Raw genomic sequence first — 22,651 nt, 5'->3', positions numbered from 1 at the left:
TGCATGAAAAACCCATTAGATGGCAAATTGTTTCTTATACAGTGAGGTTTTCTACAGATTAAACAAATGAGATATAATGTGATGATTTGTGAGCTTTAGAGGTTGCTTGGTAGACTTTGAAAGCTAATGGGGAGAGAGAGAATAGCTGTTTCCCCGGTTTCTGTTCGTGATATTAGCTAACCAGAAGCTAACCAGCTGCTGGTTCCATCTCTGTTTTTAAAAAAGGAAAGAGAGTGGTACCAATTTGCTCGTGTAAGTCATGGTGCAAAAGCAGATGTTTGTATTTTCCAAAATCTTAAACTGTACCTATAAGATGTATACTGAAATAAGACCAGTAACTTGGATGTTGTCACAAACAAGCAAGCGAGTCAAGCAAGAAAGCACCTAACAATCACTGAAAGAACTTGCTTATCTTGCATCCAGTCATCTCCAGTTCTTTCCTCATTAGGCTTGCCAAAATGCTTCACTGGATGCACATTCATTTCCACAACAGTTCCCCATGGGCCTCTTTGTCACCACTTCTTCTCTTCAGCTACTAAATCATTGTGCTTACTTTCTACCAGAATCCAAACTCCATCTCTGACAGAAGGCTCCTGGGGGATTTTATTGCAGAGTGTGCTCATCATGAATCAATCAGGTTAACAGTGAAATGAGATCAGGAGCAGGCAGTCAGCTGGCTTGGGTCATAATTTGGCATGAATGTTGTCATTTTGCTATAAAAGCAGGAGAAAAGGGCCAATAATAAAGCAGAGGCTAGTTTGGCCTGTCACCCTTGGCTGGGCGTCCCGGTCCATTTAATTCTAAGGCTTTGTTAAACTAACATCAAAGGGATATTATTGCACATGTTTCTACCCCCATTAAGCATCTCTGAGTAATTATGCAGTGGGTGCATGGAAAGAGATTGCCCCTAGAGCAACAACCTAGACAGTGATTAGGGCAAAGCTAATAAGTAATTTCTGGAAAGTTATAAAATCATCTCCAGGGTTTAATAGGGCAACCAAGGTCAACGTTATTGGGGAACTGTTGTGCTCTCCCTCCCGATATTGTTGCTTATTTTCCCCCTTGGTGCCTACACTTTCTTTTTTAGATTCTGGATGTGCTCTGCTCGCTGTGTGTGTGTAATGGTGTTGCTGTGCGAACCAATCAGAACCTAATCTGTGATCACTTGCTGCCCAAGAGAGATCTGCTGCTGCAAACCCAGCTGGTGAATGATGTCCAGAGGTCAGAAAGCTATCCACGCACCACACCTCCTGGCAACATCACGCTTCTCATGTTTTGTTTTATTTTTTTTTAATTAATCTACACTTTTAACTCAAGCAATGCATTTACTACTTTAAATTTGATTGCACTATTGAAGCTAGGAATAAAAGGAAGTAGCATCATAGTATCACAAGCTGTTGCATAGCTTCAAAAATATAACAGTTGAAGGGAGTCAAGTAATGTATCAGGTATGTTGTCATCCATGTAGATATATTGCACATTCCTATTTTTAATGTATCTTTTGTAGATGAAGGTATCATCTTGAGAAAATGTGTATGTTTTAGGGCTAATATAGTTTCAAAGTGACTGAATATGAATATCTGATATTGCTAACCTAGCTGAATTTAGTTGGTCTTATAGTCGAGAGCATAACATTTCGTAATTTGAGGTATGACACGTTATTCTTCACAATTTGATCAATATTAAATAGTGCTAATAATCAGATGTAAGAGTATTCACTCTTTTAAACAGGTTATAGATGAGCAAGCTAACATCAGCTTTGTCTCGAAGAAGCAGATGTGGAAGATGTAATTAAAGGTTTACACTTTAAAATGTCTAAAAATTAGATGACAATACAGGCGATGATCTCCAACAATTCCACACTGGTTGATGACATCATCAAACTGTGTTTTCTTGTTTTCATTGTTTTGATTGAGAGACTACAGAGATTACCTACTGTGTGTTTATTACCAACTAAATTCTATGTAAGAGCTAGCTTGTGTGGTGCAATTTGTTTTAATTTAGTCAACTGTTTAGCATTTAGTGATTTCTACTTTGTGACATTGACACTACAAGTAGTGCTACAGTCCAGTGCTACAAATGTGTGGGTGAGTGTACATGGTACACTTCTTAAACTACTGTCCAGTATTAGACAATAACAACACGGTCTTCAAACTGGGCCTTAGACCATGTATGTTCACCATAACGTGAAGATATGGATATTAAAACACTGTATGCTGAGTATGTACTTGGCCTTTAAATCTTGTGTTATCTTGTGTTATCTTGTATTATTCTTTAATTTCAAGTTTTTGTACAATGACAAGGAGCATTTTGGTGAGGGTGAGACAATTTTGAGTCAAATTTTATCTTCCAAATCTCTTTGGCTCATTGTCTTGACGCTAGAGAAATGATCTGCTTTGCTCTACTTTGTTTCAAGATATGGACACTTTTTAGGAACTTCCTGAACAAAATACATTAGAAGCAAATTGAATTATCATGTCCTAAAGGCAAACTTGTTCATTAATTCTGAAAAAAAAAAACATTACAAAAGAATATGAGAAGTATCTCTCTTCCTCTGAGGGATAGCTAATGACTTCATGTTTCACTTCATTGCCAGTATGAGACCGAACATCTTCCTGGGGGTGAGCGAGGGCTCAGCTCAGTATAAAAAGTGGTACTATGAGCTGATGATTGACCAGGTGGACCACTTTGTAACAAGCGAGCCCTCTCATCTGAGGGTGGGCTGGGCCAACACCAAAGGCTACGCTCCGTACCCTGGAGGAGGAGAGGGATGGGGAGGCAATGGAGTCGGTGATGACCTCTACTCGTTTGGTTTTGATGGACTCCACCTCTGGTCAGGTCAGTGAGAGGAAGAAAATTCTGTGATAGTGTGTGTAACTCAGCTCATATCATTATGAGCTAATGTATTAAAGATGAGTGGTAATCCTGGGCTAAAGCCAGGTTGTGTCTAGACAGAACCAGTACCCTGCAGAGACGATCTCCTTGCCCAGAGTGTGTGTATTTGTGTGCACAATTTGTGTTTACAAATCTGTGTTCAATCCTGTGTGTGTGAGAGAGTGTGAGACACTTGATCTGTGCCAGCATCACTCACTGGGTGATATGTCACATTGTGTGTGTGTGTGTGCGTGTTTTTCTTACTTTGTGGGGACAAAAACCTGTTTCCACTGCTACACGTGGGGACTTACCTACCTTATGGGAACAAAATGCAAGTCTCCATGGGTAAATGATTACATTTTAGGGTGAAGACTTGGTTTAAGGTTAGGTTTAGGTTGAGGTTTAGATTAAGGTCTGGGTAAAGGTTAGGGTTAGGCAAGTAATGGTTATGGTTAGAGTAAGTTTCCAGGAAATGAATGTAAGTGTATGTAATGTCCCCAAAAATGATGGAAACACGACTTTGTGTGTATGTGTGTGTCTGACAGGTCGTATCCCGCGGGCAGTGGCGTCCCTGAACCAGCACATCCTGACCTCAGAGGATGTGGTTAGCTGTTGTCTGGACCTGGGCGCTCCCAGCATCTCTTTCAGGATCAACGGGCAGCCTGTTCAGGGCATGTTTGAAAATTTCAACACAGACGGGCTCTTCTTCCCTGTTGTCAGCTTCTCTGCAGGGGTCAAGTGAGTGTCTATTTGTTTTCTCCTGAAAGTTGTCTGAGACGAACAGACCCCCCTGAAATTCCTGGATAATGAGCAAAGCACAAGCGTAGATCAGATGAGAAAGACAAGCCCAAGTCATAAGAAATATGCAACATAAATATATTGTGGGAACAACACACCTACACTCATGCAAACACTACTCGCATGAAATCCATCTAATCTACCCACTCACTCTGGTTCAAATTCATTAATCCTCAAGGCCTTGGGATTGGATACAGGTAAAATATGCTGGCTTCATACTCTGCTCTGTTGCCATTGTGGCCACAGATAGTGTGATTGACAAGACTTTCAAATGGAATTTCAAGCTCCAGCAGTTTTTCCATGATTGACTGTGACATTGTGGAGCAAAGCAGCATTTCACATTACCAGATTTCACTCTCTGAAGCCCAGAGACACCTGATATCAAGAGACTAGTCTGATTTTAGATGGTCATGTAAGCTGTTTGAAAGTGAACTCATTCCTTGGTGCCTGATGAAAATGAATTCTAAAAATATAATACCATACCTGATGGCTTATGAGCAGCGGAGAGGGAATTGAGAGTGTGTCACATGTGATTCAGCAAATTGTGCTGCAGAGAGGAATCAGGATAGACAACATTAAAGCAACATGTTGTTGCCGTTCAAAGATGCTGGGTTTGTCCTAATTTAATTCATCTTCTGAGGCCATTTGGAATTTGTTTCATCAGTGAACACGACAGAGCCTGCAACTGCTCGGTGAGGCTCTATTTAGGCACAGTAATTCATTGAGCTGAATACTGACCTCGACATGCTCACAATGAGAATGTTAACCAGATATATGTGTTACATATGGGTTATACACAACTGATGATGTGTCGCATGGGTGAAGAACATCATGGTCTTCTGAAAGCCACACCATCAAGAGTGTGTGCGGATGTCATTGCCAATTCGAAGCAAGTGCTGACCTAGCAGGGATTGTAATACCCAGTCCTTTTAGTTAACTTGTTGCTGAAATAAACCAAAGGGTGGGACATGTTAAAATGATCTGATGATCGAATCGATGAAAAAATCAGGCATCACCAGAGTTTTTTATAATTCATCCCGATGGGACATGCACATGGACATGTACCTAATTCCATGGCTATCTGTACAGCAGTGGTTGAGTCATTTCAATAAAAAACAAAAATGTCAACATCATGGTGACGCAAGAGGAAAAGTGGAAAAAAAGATTATTTTCCTCGGATCAATTCATGTTTTCTACACTAAAAACTTGGGCACATTTAACAGCCTTATTATAATTTTTTTTTTTTACATATAAAAATGACTTAATAGAAGAGCCTCTCAAAGTTTGTTTAATCCACCTTGTGTAGCCACAGTTTCAAAGGGTTTTTTCAGTTTGGAGAAAACAGGAACCACAGATCCCAAGGTGGCTCTTTTTAGTCTGCTTGATTTAGTTAGGTAATTCCCCTGCATCACAGTCATTGATGCTGCTGACTCCACTGTAGACAGCCATCTTCCTCCAACAATACTGGTGGTATTCCATCAGTATCAGCTTCTTTTCACAACTCAATGGTTAAAATCTGAAAGCTTTACTTATTATTTTATGTTAATATAACATTAACTGTAAACCAAATCTGATCTTGAGTTAAAGCACACTCTTGTGTTTTATCTCTTACTGTTTATGATTTGCAGAGTAAACGTTCACCATTTCATATGGAAAGTACCGCCATGTAACCATTTTTGTGTGGGTTATGACACCTGACCCACTGAACAGAGTGAACATCTCCACGGGTTTGAGCGTGGCAGGAAATGACAGCCCCAATCTTGCACTCTTCAATAATTGAGGGCTGTAGTCAGAATGGGCTTGGTTTCGTCACCACTACTACTTGAGCAGCTATTTTTGGGCATCCTCAGGAGAGCCTCTTCACAGTGATGGCCTGAGACTGTTTTTTTTTCAGTCTTACAGCTAAACTTGTCCCTGTTAGAGCAGAGACTGGAACAAATCGAAGAGGAGGAAAAAGCAGTAACTTTTAGCTGCATGGTTTGTTTTATTTTCACTGGCCGCTTCGTTCATTAATAGCTGTGTGATTATCACTTATAATTGAATTTACAGTTTATGCTTCATTTTAGTGTGTTAAATAATAGATTAAGACAACAGATGACCAACATTTTATGTTGTTAGGGTGCGTTTCCTGTTGGGCGGTCGACATGGTGACTTTAAGTTCTTGCCTCCATCGAGTTACGCTCCGTGTTTTGAAGCCCTGCTGCCAAAAGAGAAGATGAAGGTGGAGCCGGTGAAAGAGTACAAGAGGGATGTGGATGGAGTCCGAGATCTGTTGGGCACCCCACAGTTCTTGTCGCAGGCCTCCTTCATCCCTACACCTGTTGAAACTAGCCAGGTAAACTGAACAGGAGAAGATCAGAGGGCTGGTTCTTAAGATCAACATGGTAACAACCCATTCACTGTTTAACTTGTTTTCCCCTGTCTCTTCAGATTGTTATGCCTCTTCATTTAGAGAAGGTTCGAGACAAACTAGCAGAGAATATCCACGAGCTGTGGGGCATGAATAAAATTGAGCTTGGCTGGTCGTATGGAAAGGTGAGGAATATGCACATTTTTCTTATATGATGCTGCTACTGCAAATCATCACTCTGGATTGGAAGATATAAAGCATAATCCATACATTTTGCCATGTTTGTGGACAAAAAAAACCCCCCAAAAACATCACAATTGATCAAATCACTTTCTCTTAACAAGTTTGAGTTAAAGACCAGCTTTAAATGCGTTAGTTGCTAGCAGTATTAGGATTGATTCATCAGAAGCCTGTACGTCATCTTGCTTTCTCTTTTATAATTTGCGGTTCACACCAAAAAAGAGGGTAAGTGGAAAGAACACTCTCATTTTCCATGTCCCACAATGCTTCTCATATCATTCATTTAGATTAGGGGTGTCGCGATATGCCAGTATTGATGATATATTTGAAAATGAAATATTGACACTGTGTTAACAATACACAAATGGTAACATCATGGACCTGGTGGCCTTTCACTATTCATTAAGTGTCATTGTTCTTTTTGCACACTCCTGTACAGTTTTGGCTACAGACCCTCACTTCTCCTCAATTCACTCTAATTTTGAGTGTATTTCATTTGCCAAAGAGCGACCAAATACACAATAAACAAAGTAAAGATGAATTTGACCGATGCTTAGCTATGATGATCGTGTAGAAAAAATCTGATATTGTGACAGCCCTAATTTAGATGTTTCATTATAGTTTGTAGGTAGTAAAATCATTGTGTCTGTGTTTTAATGTAAGTCATGACTTACAAAGTATTGTTTCACCAAAGGGCAGAACAGGGTGTTTGCAATTTCAGTGCATCAATGAACCAAGAGAAAAACCTGTAGTTTAAGTATCTGCATTTATTTTTTTCTTTAAAAGACTTTTTGTTGATTCTTTAAACATAATTGAAACCTATGGTTTGCTTTTTTTGATGCAGTTATAGTCAACATTGTGGACATTGTTGACAATATGCTTGTTGCTGAGAGTTATAACAGAAGATCCATCATCTAGCTTAGCTTATTGTAACAATAAATACTGGAAACTGAGAGAAACACTTGGCCCAATTGGCAGTTGGTAGTTTTTTTTTCTGTGGAGGGAACTAGGGAACTGACTAGCTGTTTCTCCATATTTCTTTTATTTATGCTAAGCTAACATCATCAGCTTGTAGCTTAATACTTAACAGACTGCATTCTCAAGAAGGTGAATTTCCCAAAATCTCCAATAATTCCCTCAAAACTTGTTTGAATCCCATAAAGACAAAAGTAGAAAGCCTAGCATATGTTCTGAATATGATCAGTTGAACACTGTCACCATTCTTTCATATTCTTTAATTGTATATTTCTTTTATATAAGTCAAATACCTGCAGTTGATGAGAGTCATAACAGAAAAAAACATGAACAATTTGCCTTTTAGACTCTCAAAAAACTGATATTGATTTATTATACGTTAGCTAAAGGACCACCCCAAAATGACCTGTTTTGCCCTTAAAGGAACAGATGACAACACAAAAACAACGTGGAACACAGCTCTTATGTTTATAATACAAATGTACATGTCAGAGCCCACCTCTCTGTTACTAATACTGTCACTTGTAGACAAGCCGTCATCCTTCCCGTCACCTCAACAGAATCTTTCGTTTAGCATGAAGACATCAAAATCTAACATTGTTTTTGTTGTTTAGTTTTTCTTAATATAGCTCATGTGGTTACACTGCAGCCCATCCTGTAGTTTTCGTTCATTGTGATTAATTACAGCAGCAGTCACAGTAGATGCCCTGCAGCAGAAGGAATAAGCAAACTACTGTTTGTTATTTAGCCCTGGTTGCATGAAAACACCTTTTTCATTTATTGTTTCTTCCATGAATGTAATTCTGTCAGAGGAAGAGCTGCCACATTTCCGTAGAGGTTTTGTACTATTCACAAAAGAGCTGAATGGTGTTCATTGGAGCCACACACACACACACACACACACACACACACAGCTGCATATCTCCACATAGCCCTGCATGTTTCCTTGGTAAACATCCGCCATTGTTGTGCCGCCTCTTCTGAGCAGCATTGCCAAAGGGATTATTTGGCATAAGGTGCAGTCTCCAGAGAGGCCCTACACCGCTCACTTGGTATTCTAGTCATACACCTTTCTATCTCCCCCAAGAAAACATGTTCCCCTTCCTCTCTCATAACATGTTCACTAGAGTAGACTGTCTTATCACTGCGACCAGTAGCAGCCTGTATTTAAACCACATCCCTCTCTTGTTGTTGGCTCACAATGACACCGACTCACAAGGCTGTGTATTTCATATGCATACATTTAGTAAACTTTACATACACATAGTTACTGTGGACCAAAATTGCAGGCAACAAAGGAAAGTTGTAATATTGTTTTTGTGACTGTTCTTTTGCCGCACAGATAAGAGATGATAATAAGCGGCAACATCCGTGCCTGGTGGATTTCTCCAAGCTGCCAGAAACCGAAAAGAACTACAATCTGCAGATGTCAACAGAAACTTTGAAGTACGTTCAGCAGTGTGGATTGATTTTCTCCACGGTGCTTTCATTTTTTGAAGACTGTGAAACAGAGTCGAAGAAAGAAACAGGCAGATTAATTACAATAAAATATAAAATAACTTTTTGCATTTTATTTATTAAGTCGGAGCATCACATACATTTACAGAGGTACATGTAAACCCAGTAGGACTCATTCAGTCAGCCACCTCACGTGTAATATTATGTGAGTATGTCATATTTAGGATATAGAACAGTGAACAACTTCACTTGGTTGATACGGTAATATTGAAATCTCATACGCTACTCTAATGACTAACTTGCAGATGCAGATCTTTCAGTGTGTTACTTGCAGAAAAGAGTAAACGCAGTTGCATGTCTGCTTGTATTTGCCCTAACTTCTGTGTAACTGCATTTAGTGGCAGGACAAACAATACTGAACAGTACACTGAATACTGTTTTCTCTATAAGCAAGACATTCATTAACCAGTTGCAACATTGTTTTAATATTGTTGGATGATTTTATGGTTAGGAAATTTCCATTTGCCATGTTGCTCAAACAAACAAGTCTTCCTGGTTGTTTTCCACCTCGTCAGCGCTCTGCACTACACTTTGGGTTTTCCCCATAAAGGTCCCAGTGAGACTTATTACAAGTGCTTTACATAAATGCTATTTAAATGGCACATTGAGGTTTGCTGTGATTAAGCTGTGGCAGTTGGACACACATCTGGGTGACACTGATGGATTCTTGAGTGACATCAAACTAATTTTTCCTGTCACTTTGTCCTCTCACAAGGTGTGAAGAATATTTGTCAAAAGCTCTTCACAGCCAGTGGATTCCTCTGGGTATTCTTTGGCCTTTTTTGCTCTTGACAGATTAGGACATGCACAATTGAACACATCACTGCTGCATTTGAACACACCCAACCCTTCTATCGTTGCTTTTGGATCTACACTTACTGTCAGGATGTGGACTGAGCAAAATCTGCAGACAAGCCTCATTTGTTCACTCACTTTTATGTTGTTTTTCCCTGAAGGACCCTGCTGGCATTGGGCTGTCGTGTAGTTCAGGTCAATCCAAATGCTGAGGCATCTCTCAAAAAGATAAAACTCCCCAAGAAGTAAGTGTACATGCTTATATTTACCGTACGAATTTCTTTAAAGTTCTGTTTTAATTCAGATCGCACTTTTAGAAAACTGCTTGTAGCTTGTATAATATTTTAAGCCTTTAAAGCAAAGATGAAATGGTAAATCAAAAGGTGTGTGAACCCAGGCTATGTTCATCAGAAAAAACAATGTGACAACAAGGATATTTAATGTTTCTGTAAATACTGCCATAAACATTTATATCATACTATAAATGCGGGTAAACTAGTCATGGTGGATTTACCCTTTATTACTTTAATAACTGAGGGGAAGCCCTTTTTCATTATACTTTTTCCTGAAGCTACATGATGTCCAATGGTTATAAACCATCTCCTCTGGACCTGTCCGACATCAAACTGACTTCAGGTCAGGAACTGCTGGTGGACAAACTGGCAGAGAATGCACACAATGTGTGGGCCAAGGACCGCATCAAGCAGGGCTGGACCTATGGCATTCAGCAGGTACAATGGGTTATATATACGGTAGTATATAAAATAACATAATACAGTATTTCCAGCTTTGCTGTGGTATTTTTTATGTTCTCAGTTTCAGCTTCATGGTTCATTTATTCACCTCCCATACAGTCTATACCTCACAAGTGCATGTGTCAGACAGACTGTTGGCCTGACTTTTCCCAGCTACATGTCGTTATTCAATATGCAGCAAGGTGGTGTGCAGTAAAGGGCAACGAGACACCGAACATATTGTGCAGAACATACTCACCTCTTCTTATCTGCTGATGAGCAAGTGCTGAAACTCAAGATGCTGCTTGCTGCTTTTGTTGATTACTCTTGTGGTGCATTTTTGATACTACTGCTGTGAAAGTGGATGAAACACACTGACTGGAAATCATATATTCTGTGTTGTTATTTTCACCCAAGATATGATATATATATATGTGTGAAAACTGAACTTGTCTGATTAGTCTGATGATAGACTGATTCAGATTGATCAGTAGGTGAATTTGCGTCAACTTAGAAGACACGTCCTGTCAGTGGAAACTGACCACTTTTCTAATTGTCCCTGCTCTGCCAGTTAAGCCATTATAAGCAGCTGAGCAGGTCAGTTCACGCAGTTACATGCTTCAGGCTACTCATTTATTGTGTTTTTATTTATTTTCAGAGGTATATTTTTACCTATTTTTACCTATAATTATAATTACAAACTCTCTATTTGATGTGTTATTTATTTGACCAGTTAAACTTACCTCAGCTATATCATCTTGGTGAAACACTGAAAAGTAGATGTTTGTCTAAACTCTCTGGTTCATAGTTCATAAATTGGGAGCCATTAACTGACCAGGGCTTTGGAAAAATGCCACAAGATTTTCAATTAAGCCCTTTAGTGATTTCGGAGAAGCTGTTATGAGAGACCAAACAAACAAGCCTGTGATCTCCATAACCAGCACAGGATTTCAAATTAAGCTCCACAAATCCCTCAAGTAGTACTGCATTAATATGATACTTCCATGGTTGTGCCCCTGTGAGACTACTGCTATGGAAAATACCACGGGAAACATGGAGGACATGATGAAGCAATAACAGTAAATGACTAATTAACTTCTCAATTACAGGGATTGACAGCGCAATTGTACCAAACGCAACAGTTGGCCTACAACTGATGAGACACTACATTCAGTTTTCTTCTCCTTGCAGGATCTGAAGAGTAAGCGTAACCCTCGCCTGGTTCCCTACGTTCTTCTGGATGAGCGCACCAAGAAGTCGAACAGGGACAGCCTGCGGGAGGCTATCCGCACTCTAATTGGCTACGGGTACAACATTGAGCCCTCAGACCAGGAAGGCGGTGAGTTTGACTCTTTTTTGTTTGACCCTTGCGTACTGAAATGCAAAGGCGTTCAAATTATACAACACATGATACAATGCTCCTCCCAGAGTTATATCCAGGCTAGTGTGAGGTATTTCAGTCTATAAAATAAGGGCATAAAATGATAATTTAACCTCGCGCACAGACTATTTGGCAATTAATGTTTCCATTACTGGTTTTCTTATTTGTTGGAGACGATTCTGATAGTTCTACAACCTAACGTTGTGTCCCTTCCACCCAATAGGACAAGTGGTTGAGAGGCTCAGCATTGACAAAGTCCGCTTCTTCAGAGTAGAGAGGACGTACGCGGTAAAGACTGGAAAATGGTACTTTGAATTTGAGGCTGTGACTGGAGGAGACATGAGAGTGGGCTGGGCCAGACCTGGATGTAAGCCAGACGTGGAGCTTGGCACAGATGAGCTGGCTTTCGTCTTTGATGGATACAGGGTGAGCTGGATCTTGATCAAGTTTGAAATAATCTTTCACATTGTGTGGTGCAGTTTATGTTGATTACTCCACAGAAAAGATCATTAAGGATCCAAACCTAAAGCTTAACTTTTTTTTAAACACTGTGAGGTTGTAATATTGTTGGATCAAGTTTTTTTTGTGTTTTCTTTTCGTTTATGTAAATACTTAAAGTTCTTTCAGTAATTTCAGTCATGATATTTGTTTTAAAGACTAAAACTGAGGATATACTGACATTTTTTGTCATAAATAGGCTATAATCTGCTCATTTGTTTTGTATATAGGGTCACTGTCTAAATATGGGCAGCCGTTTGTTCGGGCGGTGCTGGCACGCGGGGGATGTGGTTGGCTGTATGATCAACATGGAGGACAAATCTATGATCTTCACCCTTAATGGAGAGATCCTCATTACCACCAAGGGCTCCGAACTCTGCTTCACTGACTTTGAAACTGAGGATGGTGAGAAAGTGTGTGGTAACAGAGCCAGTTGTAGAAGCTTGAGGTCGGCAGTGTCAGACTGATAAGGTTACTGTAGAAAGTGTTGTTCATCTTTTGTAATAAAGCCCTCACATGCGGAGCAAAGAGCATGAGAATGGCCACGATGATGATATAAGTGAAAAATAAGTGGCTCCCTGTAACAAAATCACCCTTATTTAATGTGACACTTGTAATATGCCTTTTTGAAAAAGCTGGATTGATTTTCCCTCTCCCTCCTGCTGTGTGTGTTCTTAAAGGCTTTTTTATTCCCTCCTTCACCTGCTTCTCTTCCCTCTCCCTCTTTGACTTCCTCCGGCTGTCCTTCAGGCTTTATTCCAGTGTGTAGTCTAGGTCTGGCTCAGGTGGGTCGCATGAATCTAGGGAAAGACGCTAGCACCTTCAAGTACTACACCATGTGCGGCCTTCAGGAAGGATTTGAGCCCTTTGCCGTTAACATGAACCGAGAGGTCACCATGTGGTTCAGCAAGCGTTTGCCTACTTTTGTCAACGTGCCGAAGGACCACAACCACATCGCAGTAAGGACAAAAGCAGTGAAATTCTTGTCGGTATAAAATCGTAGAAGTGGTCATCGGATAAATGCAGAGACTTTTCTCTTATGTGTAGGTAACCAGGATTGACGGCACTGTCGACAGCCCCCCATGTCTTAAAGTCACCCACAAGACGTTTGGCACCCAGAACAGTAACGCTGACATGGTCTTTTGTCGTCTCAGCATGCCTGTAGAGTTCCACTCCGTCTTCAAACCCAGTCCTGTTATAGACATGAACGGAGTCCACGAGGACGACACCCTTAAAGTGAAACACAGGTACTAACCTCATCAGAATCATGAATTTATATCATCAAGCAGCTCCTTCCAGTGCTTACCATGTTCACCTAAGCAAATGTTTGAAGTAACAGTGTTGTGATGTAAGATGTTTGGTTCACCAGCCATCTAATAACAGTTCTGAACATTTTTCAGCCCACCAGAGCTATTCATCAACTGATTTGTACTTGATGATCATCTGTTGACTGTAATTTCTGATAGATATCCGTTGAGATCAGTAAGGCACAGTGATGAAAGTAGACGAGTGGACTACAGCAGCATCACTATGGTATTGATTAACCCTTTATTGTTTTAGTAGTATTGTTTATTTTAGTACCATTTTGTTGCAACACCTGCAGTGTTGGCTAACTCTTGCCTGTGTCGTTTCAGTACTACCACTCTGTAAGGGTCTTTGCTGGTCAGGACCCTTCTGGCGTGTGGGTTGGATGGGTTACCCCCGACTACCATTACTATAGCAACAACTTCAATCTTAGTAAAAACCGAACAGTCACCGTAACCCTGGGTGACGAGCGAGGACGAGTGCATGAGAGGTGAAAAGAGAAAAACTCCACTTCTTTTCGCCCTCGTGTTTCAACAATGCTTGAATGTTCTGTAACACACTATAATATTGTTTTAAGCAGATTATAAATGTTTATTCATGTTTTTGTCAATAACTTCCAAAAGCAGAGGACGCTATATGAACAGATAATGATAGACACTATCATGAAACACAGTTGTAGTAATATAAAATACGTAACATATAAGACGTCACAATTGATCAGAAAAACTTTATAGCTACTTACAGGATGGTTCAAGTCAGGTTCGAGACAAGATGAATAACATTTGACACTCTGATAGTGTGAAGAGGAGTAACTGCTACATGGTGTGGGGTGGTGATGTGACCAATACTGCACACGCCTCAAGTCGCAGCAACGTGGACCTGGAGATTGGCTGTCTCATAGACCTGGCCACCGGCCTGGTGACATTCACCGTCAATGGCAAAGATATATCAACGTCCTACCAGGTACTTAAAATATATGTTGTGTGTGTGTATGTACTCATGGTCACCTTTCAGCTTGCTTGTGAATTTGCCTGCCATTTATTCATCTATGCATCCATCCACCTGTAAGTCATTACCTGTCAAACTATCTGTCTACTCCTCTTTCCATTTGCCTGCAGTTTACCCTGTTGACCTTGAGAGTAACTCGTCTTCTCTCTTTGCACATTTTCCACAACACAGCAGTGACGTCTGTATTGTTGACTTTCATACTTTGCCTGTTCGGATGCACTCTGAGAGCTAAGTCTTAAAGAACCTTTTGAAGGGTTTAATCTTCTTATGTTCTCCCCACTGAAACTCTGCGAGGCCTCACCCAGGCGCTGAGTCATCCCGCCAGCCGACACTTTCCAGGGATGATCTATACACATATACACACACTAAGTAGTGGAGATTCATGATGCATCATTAAGCTGCTTTCCGCAAGTCATGCTGTTCTGTTGCTCCTCAATCTTTTGATGTGTACTTCCTTTTCGGATATGTTATGAAGTTGCTGCTGTTTTCTCTGCTGCAGGTGGAACCAAACACCAAACTTTTCCCTGCCGTATTTGTGCGACCCACCAGCCCTAACCTCTTCCAGTTCGAGCTGGCTAAAATAAAGGTACAGTCCCAGATTGGTTACATTTTAAGTTGTGGGCCCAAAAGCAGGAACTCAAACAGAGCGGGATTCCAATAGCTCAGTGCAGTTTAAATGAAAAGATGGTGAGGTAATGATTAGAGGAGCTGAGCTACGGTTACGGTAAAGCAGGGCAGGTGGAGTTCGCTGTGCTGTCAGCAGCTGAACTGATTGACAGGACACTGAGCGAGGCAGGCAGAGATCACAGGAAGACGTGAACCTGAAGACAAACACACAAACAAAGGATTAGACAGAGTTCAAATAACACCAGGAAAATACTGACAAGTGCTTAGATGTCGGCCATTGTGTCAGCACCACTTGGGCAAACTGAACAATCCGACTGGAGTGAAGAGCTGGGGTGCACATACAGAGGACTGATTGGCAGCAGGAGGCAGGTGATTGGCAGCCACTCCCAGATGAATTCACATGCACCATTTCCACGCCAGTTTATGCCTGCAGCTACACACCTTCTGACTGGCTCCGTTATATTAATATTATATATATATTACATATGTTGTACAGCTGGCCCTGCTAAATCTTGAGCATGCTAATGTCTGCACCAAGAGCTTCAACAAAGAGATGCATCCTTGTGTCAGTTGTTTTGAGGAGAAAACAGAGGAGATTGTGTGACTAAGCAAGAAATGTAAAACATTAAAAATAACTTGCTGACAGATTGTGACTGTATTTTTTGTTCAGGAAATAGTGTGTCTTTTGCTTGAAAGTCAGACTGTTCAATTTTATTCCTTTCATCACTCCATCCATATCTGTTTGCCCTGTCCAGAATGCCATGCCTCTGTCGTCAGCCATCTTTAAGAGTGAGCATAAGAACCCGGTGCCCCAGTGTCCACCCCGTCTATATGTGCAGACCATCAATGCTGTGCTTTGGAGCCGCATGCCCAACATCTTCCTCAAGGTGGAAACAGCCAGGGTCAGTGAGAGACACGGGTGGGTGGTGCAGTGTGTGGAACCCCTGCAGATGTTGGCTGTACACATACCTGAGGAAAACAGGTACAGGACATGGTTTATGATGTATCTTTTATTTGATTACAGAGGAATAGTCAGACATTTTGGGACATTTTTGCTTTCTTGTTGAGAGTTACATGAAAAGATTTATACTAGTCTAACTAAAAATCAAACTAGAGCTATGAAGTGAGAAATGTAGTTTAGCATTCATTTTGAAATCAGTCTTCCCTTCCCTTCTTTATGCTAAGATAAGCTAATCGCCTCTGGCTTCAAATTTTTTGTGCATTCGTGAGATTTGTGCCGATCGACTGACTAACTCTTGGAAAGAAAGCAAAGAAGCGTATTTTAGGCTTATTCACTAAAACTTGTTGTTCTTGAGCTCCAAATAATGTGCTGAATTCATTTCCTTCCCCGTAGAGTATTTTAAATCCTATCGATAGTCCTGTTTCACACTGCTTTTGCTGGTGTACTGCTGCATATCTTAGTGCTTTGCCACCACATCCAGATCAGTGGAACAATGTCAAACCACTAGCGGGACTGTGTATCACCTCACTCAAGTGCACATGCAAACAAAAAAAAAACCTCCACAGGGAACTTTATTGATCTTGAACTTTATTTATAGACTGATTCGCTAATCCTCTGTCACTTCTTTTCTAAGGTGTGTCGACATCATGGAGCTGTCTGAGCAGGAGGACATGAGGAAGTTCCACTACCATACCCTGAAGCTCTACTGTGCCCTCTGCGCTCTGGGCAACACCCGCGTGGCACATGCCCTCTGTAGCCACCTGGACCAGTCACAGCTCTTATACACCATCGACAATCAGTACCTGTCAGGAATGTTACGGGAGGGCTTCTACAATGTCCTCATCAGCATCCACCTGGAGACAGCCAAAGAGGCACGGCTCATGATGAAAGACGAGTTCATCATCCCTGTCACAGCCGAGACACGGTCCATCCGTCTCTTCTCCGATGCATCCAAAAAACACCTCCCACCAGGGGTGGGGCTTAGTACCTCGCTCAAACCTCGCCTCAACTTTGCTCCACCTTGTTTCATCAGCACTAAACGGGAGCAACATCTCTATAGTCCCCAAGTCCCATTGGATGCACTGAAGGAGACAGCTATTTCAATGTTGACAGAGGCTGTTCAGGGCTGGGGGCACCACATCCGAGATCCCGTAGGAGGAGGCGTGGAGTACCAGTTTGTGCCGATCTTGAAACTCATTAGCACCTTGCTGACTATGGGCGTACTCGGTAGTGAGGACGTTCGTCAGATCTTACTGCTCATTGACCCAAATGTTTTCAGAGAGACACGTGAGGAGGGAGCCACAGGAGCCACAGACAAAGAAGGACTCACAGGGGCTGAGGACAAGGCAGTGGAAGCTGGAGAGGAGGAGGCAGCCAAAGAAGCTAAGCAGCCATTGAAAGGACTGCTGGAGAAGAGGCTGCCTGAGCCCGTCAAACGACTGGTAATAATGAGCACATACGAACAGATGTGTCAAGATGTTAAATGTGTGTGTAAACCACTGAAGGTAAATCACCAAAACATGTAAAATAAACATGAACAATGAACATCTTCATATGCAATTGCCACTCTTAAAGACTAACACAGCTGGGCTCTCTGTCACATGTTCCATAACTGTTCCACTGTTATAGACCCATTCAGAAGTCAGTCAAACATGAAATGACTCTGTCTCTTATTGTACAAATGATCTCTTGAGTAAAATGTCTCCGATAAGCGGGATTATGTGAAGCCATGAGGCAGTTTGTATGTATTCCTAACAGACTTGCTCATAACAGCTGCGTCTAGTCGTGCAGCAGTGATGCAACTGTATTTGTTGTTTTTCCCCTCCCCTTGTCTGTTCCCCAGATGTGCGAGCTGCTACATTATTTCTGCGACTGCGAGCTGAAGCACCGCATCGAAGCCATTGTGTCCTTCTCTGACAACTTTGTCTCCAAGCTGCAGTTCAACCAGAAGTTCCGCTACAACGAGCTAATGCTGGCCCTCAACATGTCTGCTGCTGTTACTGCAAAGAAGACCAAAGAGTTCAGATCGCCCCCTCAAGAACAGGTGAGATGAAGCCATAGTCATCACAGGGCTGCTGGCAAGGTGGTAAGAAACTAACAAGAAAAGATAAGAAAATAACTATTATGTACAGACAAGCTCAGGGTACGTTTCAGGTCACCACCCAATTGTATGATGTTCTGCAAAATTCCTAAATTCCCAGAGTCTAGCCAGTAAACACCTTATATGTAGGCAAAGCCTATAGCAAGAGTTCACCATGTTACAAACCAGGCACCATGTGCATTAACTGGATTTTTCTGTCATATATTATATAATACAGAAATTGTAAAATTGTTACTTTTTCTAAAAATGCCAAAATGGAAGAAATAACATTAAATAAACATTAAAATCTCTGGATTAGTAAAGCCAGGCAAATAGTGCAAAATCTCAGTTGTGTGCTTGTTTTTAGTCAATGAATACTTCAAATTAAAGAGAACAAAATAAATACATTTTGTCTATTTACAGATGTAAAGGCTGTGCACACACAGGCCTCCACGCACCGATTAGAATTATAAAAGTCTTATTTGTCCCATGCAGGTAGATGCAGCAAAGCTAAGTGGAGAATGAGGAACACACAGTCTAATCAATCAATCTAATCATCCAAACAAATGAAATTACCTGTGTTTCTTCCATGAGTGCGCAGGGGCTTTAGTTTTTATTCAATATTTGTTGAAAGTTTATTGTTTATCTGCAGATCATCGCAAAGAAGCATAAGAGAGCTGAGTATTTTGTTGATGGAGAACAGGTCTTTATTATTTCACTTAATTTTGACATGTACAATGTGTCGTATTGTATAGTGTGAGATGGATGGTGTGGCTGCACAGAGAGGCTCGGCCTGAAACAACGTCACTAGTTTGTAAATTCTGGTAACCACTGATCTATGCTAACACCACTTTTCAGCTGCTTACAGTACAGCCCTGTGTTTAGCTCAGCAGTTTACCAACGATTCACACCTCTGTTCATGTGATTCTGACATCTCTCACATGTCTGCCATGTGACCTCATTGACGCTCATGTGACGTAAAGGTGCAAATCAACCACAGGGGGTAAATGCCAGGAGCTGTGTATCAGTTAGATCTGATTAATCTGACGATATAGTAAACAAGAACCTATAATATCTGACTGCGGAGATAGCCTGCAGGCTAACTGCTTCAAATGATGCACGTAACTATATGATTCAGTGAGAGGTGTTACATAACTTCTGTAATTTTCCTAACATGCAATTTCTTCCCTCACCCTCCCTTCTCTTCCATTTTCAAGTTTTTTTTTTATTTTTTTAGTTTTTGTATTGTTGAATGTGTTCGTTTTTGTTCTGTCTCCCAGAGTGAATGAGAGCTGGTTCTTGCTCCAAACGTTTCCTGAAGCACTCTGTTTGTGTGTGTGTGTGTGTGTACTGAACAAAGCCTTGAGGCAAATTCATCCTTCTTGTCTGTGGTGTCATTGCTCCAATGAGAGTGCACACACACACACACACACACAGTATCCCTTTAAGGTCGCAGCTGGAGATGGAGTTCAGTGCTTCACAGCTACTTTAATGGCTTGTCATGGAGTCCTGTGGTCTGTGAGTGCAGAGGGAGAATGAGCCACTGTAGCTGAATCCTACAATGAGATCACATCATCTTCAGATTCCTTTTCAAATTAAAGAAAGAGGGCAAGAGCTACCAGACATTGTTTATGCATTTAAAGTCTCTGCTTTCATGTTTCTGCATTTTAGATCAACATGCTGCTGAACTTCAGTATGGGAGAGGACTGTCCATGTCCCACAGATATCCAGGAGGAGCTGTATGATTTTCACAGTCAGCTGCAGCTCCACTGTGGTGAGAGGCAGATCTTTATCATAAAACATTCTTTATTGTATTTAACTTGATACAGCTATCTTATATTGCTTCAGTTGTTTTTAGAACTTCTTTCACAAAGGCAGCATGGATTGATAACTGAAAACGGTTTTTAAATGGAAAATATAGAAAACATATGTATATATATGTATATACAGTAATTGTACCTTGTCTGTCTTACCTTTTACTTCGTCTCACAAATGATTTCTTTTTCTGTCTCGGCGTCTCTCTCGGCAGAGGACTTGCAGCTCAGTGCCTCGCAGATTGCTCTGACATCTTGATGTTATGATAAATAATTGAATTGCCAAACCCTCTGTGGTACAACCGACCTAATAGCAGTCTTGGCCGTTCCACAAATGCGCCGACCTGTCATGGCAGCCTCCATACACGGAGCAATAAAAAACAACTGCAAAAAAATATAAGATTTTGTCCATGTTATGCACCACACACACGTCTGCTGAGCCCACAGGCTGAGTCCACACTTGGCAGAGATATTGCTTTAATATGCTTTGCTCTCCATGTATATAGCATGTCTATCTGTTTATGCTGTTCAGGAATCCCTATGGAAGAAGACGAAGACGAGCAAGATACATCTATCAGAGGTCGCCTCCTAATGCTGGTGAACAAGATCAAAGGCCAGTCTCACAAAGCAGAAGAACCCACAGAGAAGGAGCAAGCCGCACCATGTGAGGAAGTCACTGTTTTCATTGTATTGCTTAATAATACTTTTGATGCACATGCTGTTTCAACTATACCTGATTCTGGGTGAGAAACTAATTTCTGATTGGCTGGAGGATGCACACATCAGCATCACCGTATTTCAAATCTAAATTCATCTCCCAGAAAATGTTGATCCTGTCATGTCCTTGTAACCATAGCAACATGCTGAAACAGTGGCAAGGTCAGTAAGTCAGTAAACAGTTAAAGCTTTGGAAATGACAAACTTTTTCCAGTCCAAATAAGTCCAAAAATGTGTCCTTGCACAAGTGGATGTTGTTGTGTTCTGTTTATCAAATGCCTGTGCAGCGTTTGTTACTTTCCCATAAAAGCATAAGCTCTCACACCAAGGCTATCCATTTACTCCCTGCTTGCCGTTCTCTTTCAACCTCGTTCTGTACAAGCTCTCTGTGCTCGTCGCTTAGAAGCACAAGAGGAGTAAAAGCAGGAGGTCCTGTACTGCAGCTCTAGCACCTCCAGCCTTGCCTCTCTATTTGTCTGCCAGTGTCATGTGGACTGAGTCACCGGGTGGCAGTCTCTTCCATTTCAGTTTCTTTTCAATTTCATTGTGGTAATACGGAGCCAGGTGGAGGAGAGGAGCTCCAAAGTGAAGAGCATCTAGACGTGAGAGGGGAGATGTGAGGAAACACATTGGCGATAAAACCAAATCCTTCACCTGATTAGACCCGTAGACACATATGCACACATATGCACTTGGCGCAGCTTCACATGAGCACTCACACAGGAACAAAAAACCATTTCAATCACAGCGTTCAATAACCGGGGTGCCACAACAGTATAAATGCAGTACAAGTTGTATATAATTTTCTGTCTCAAGTACCATTCTGTGTAAGGGACCACCAATCAACTTGCTGATTACAAATTATTACTTAGCTTGAAGAAAATACATTTCATTGGGGTCTTGGCTTTTACTGTGGAAAGCGGTGTGTTATTTGAAACTGCTGCTCACTGTTTCATATTTTGGGTTTTATGTACTGGCAAATGTCTCCATTTAATGCAGCAATTACCTTGTTCTGGTAATAAAACAAGACACACATGTCTGCCTGTAATTGCAACAATAGAGATTAACTAATGTGAAGTAAGTAGTTGGTTGTACTTCTGAAAATCCCTCTGAGAATCTGGCCATCACCATACCATCCTTGTCTATTCTGGAAAGCAATGCTGCCAATGACAAGTGGCCAAATCGCATGTGGATAAATTTGGGCTGAAATATGTGTTGCTGACTGCAGACACTGAAAGGCAATCTCTCCACTGGGATTTGGTGTGACCCTGATGCAGAGTATATAAGACTGCCACATTGATCTGCCAGCAGCAAGGCAGGATGAAAAAAGTGGTGTGTAATTTTCCTTTAATAGTGCTTTGGGTAGTGGTCTCTGAAGGGTGTTGTTTAAATAATGACTGAATAGGAGGCTGGTTGATGGTGGCAGCTGCAGTTCAGAAGCATCACATCTACTTCTGGAACAGCTGGAGGCATCAGAAAGGAAAGGAGCTAGAGTAGATTCTCTTATCTAATGTGTCTTATCTTTTTTTTTTTTTTTTGTTCTTTTTTTGTTTTGTGATGATGTATCGTGTATGTTGGTAGTCAGTATTAAAGCTTCAACAACTTTCAACCACAGCTTCCATAAACAGCATTTACAACAGCAGCATAAGGTCAGACCAGCTGCCCTTTGAGGGAGTACTCCACGTTAAAATCTAATGTCACAATGCTAACATGCTAATTGTTAGGAGGTAATAATTACCATATTCACCATCTTAGCTTAACATGTTAGCATGCTAACATGCACTAATCAGCAGTGAACCCACAGCAGAGCTGAGGCTGATGGGAGAGTCGTCAGTTTTGTTGGTGTTCGATCACAAGCTAAATTATTGGACAAAAGAAAATTTTGACCGGATGGTGCAGTTAGACAGATAGGGATGGTTAGAAAAGTTAAGCATTCACAAAAGTTTTAATATTTCATCCTCTGGGAAATATGAATG

The 22,651-nt window shown here is 41.1% G+C and overlaps 1 protein-coding gene across 1 annotated transcript in view; it reads left to right on the top strand.

Moving 5' to 3' along the window:
- LOC124071973 (ryanodine receptor 3-like) overlaps window positions 1–22,651 on the top strand; it is a 97,171-nt gene that overhangs the window by 37,995 nt on the left and 36,525 nt on the right. The window contains exons 18-39 of the mRNA XM_046413083.1: window positions 1,088–1,221; window positions 2,597–2,838; window positions 3,420–3,612; window positions 5,791–6,007; window positions 6,103–6,207; window positions 8,580–8,683; window positions 9,712–9,795; window positions 10,122–10,281; window positions 11,476–11,623; window positions 11,889–12,091; window positions 12,394–12,568; window positions 12,914–13,122; window positions 13,211–13,410; window positions 13,630–13,696; window positions 13,798–13,958; window positions 14,266–14,431; window positions 14,976–15,062; window positions 15,859–16,085; window positions 16,699–17,506; window positions 17,908–18,108; window positions 19,816–19,918; window positions 20,491–20,622. Coding sequence (XP_046269039.1) covers window positions 1,088–1,221; window positions 2,597–2,838; window positions 3,420–3,612; window positions 5,791–6,007; window positions 6,103–6,207; window positions 8,580–8,683; window positions 9,712–9,795; window positions 10,122–10,281; window positions 11,476–11,623; window positions 11,889–12,091; window positions 12,394–12,568; window positions 12,914–13,122; window positions 13,211–13,410; window positions 13,630–13,696; window positions 13,798–13,958; window positions 14,266–14,431; window positions 14,976–15,062; window positions 15,859–16,085; window positions 16,699–17,506; window positions 17,908–18,108; window positions 19,816–19,918; window positions 20,491–20,622 — 4,126 coding nt within the window. The remainder of the gene's footprint in view (window positions 1–1,087; window positions 1,222–2,596; window positions 2,839–3,419; window positions 3,613–5,790; window positions 6,008–6,102; window positions 6,208–8,579; window positions 8,684–9,711; window positions 9,796–10,121; window positions 10,282–11,475; window positions 11,624–11,888; window positions 12,092–12,393; window positions 12,569–12,913; window positions 13,123–13,210; window positions 13,411–13,629; window positions 13,697–13,797; window positions 13,959–14,265; window positions 14,432–14,975; window positions 15,063–15,858; window positions 16,086–16,698; window positions 17,507–17,907; window positions 18,109–19,815; window positions 19,919–20,490; window positions 20,623–22,651) is intronic.

Source organism: Scatophagus argus, chromosome 15, assembly GCF_020382885.2.
Source record: "Scatophagus argus isolate fScaArg1 chromosome 15, fScaArg1.pri, whole genome shotgun sequence".
Taxonomy (NCBI): Eukaryota; Metazoa; Chordata; class Actinopteri; family Scatophagidae; genus Scatophagus; species Scatophagus argus.
Note: the sequence above shows the minus strand (reverse complement) of the source record. Positions and strands in the feature narration are given on the sequence as shown.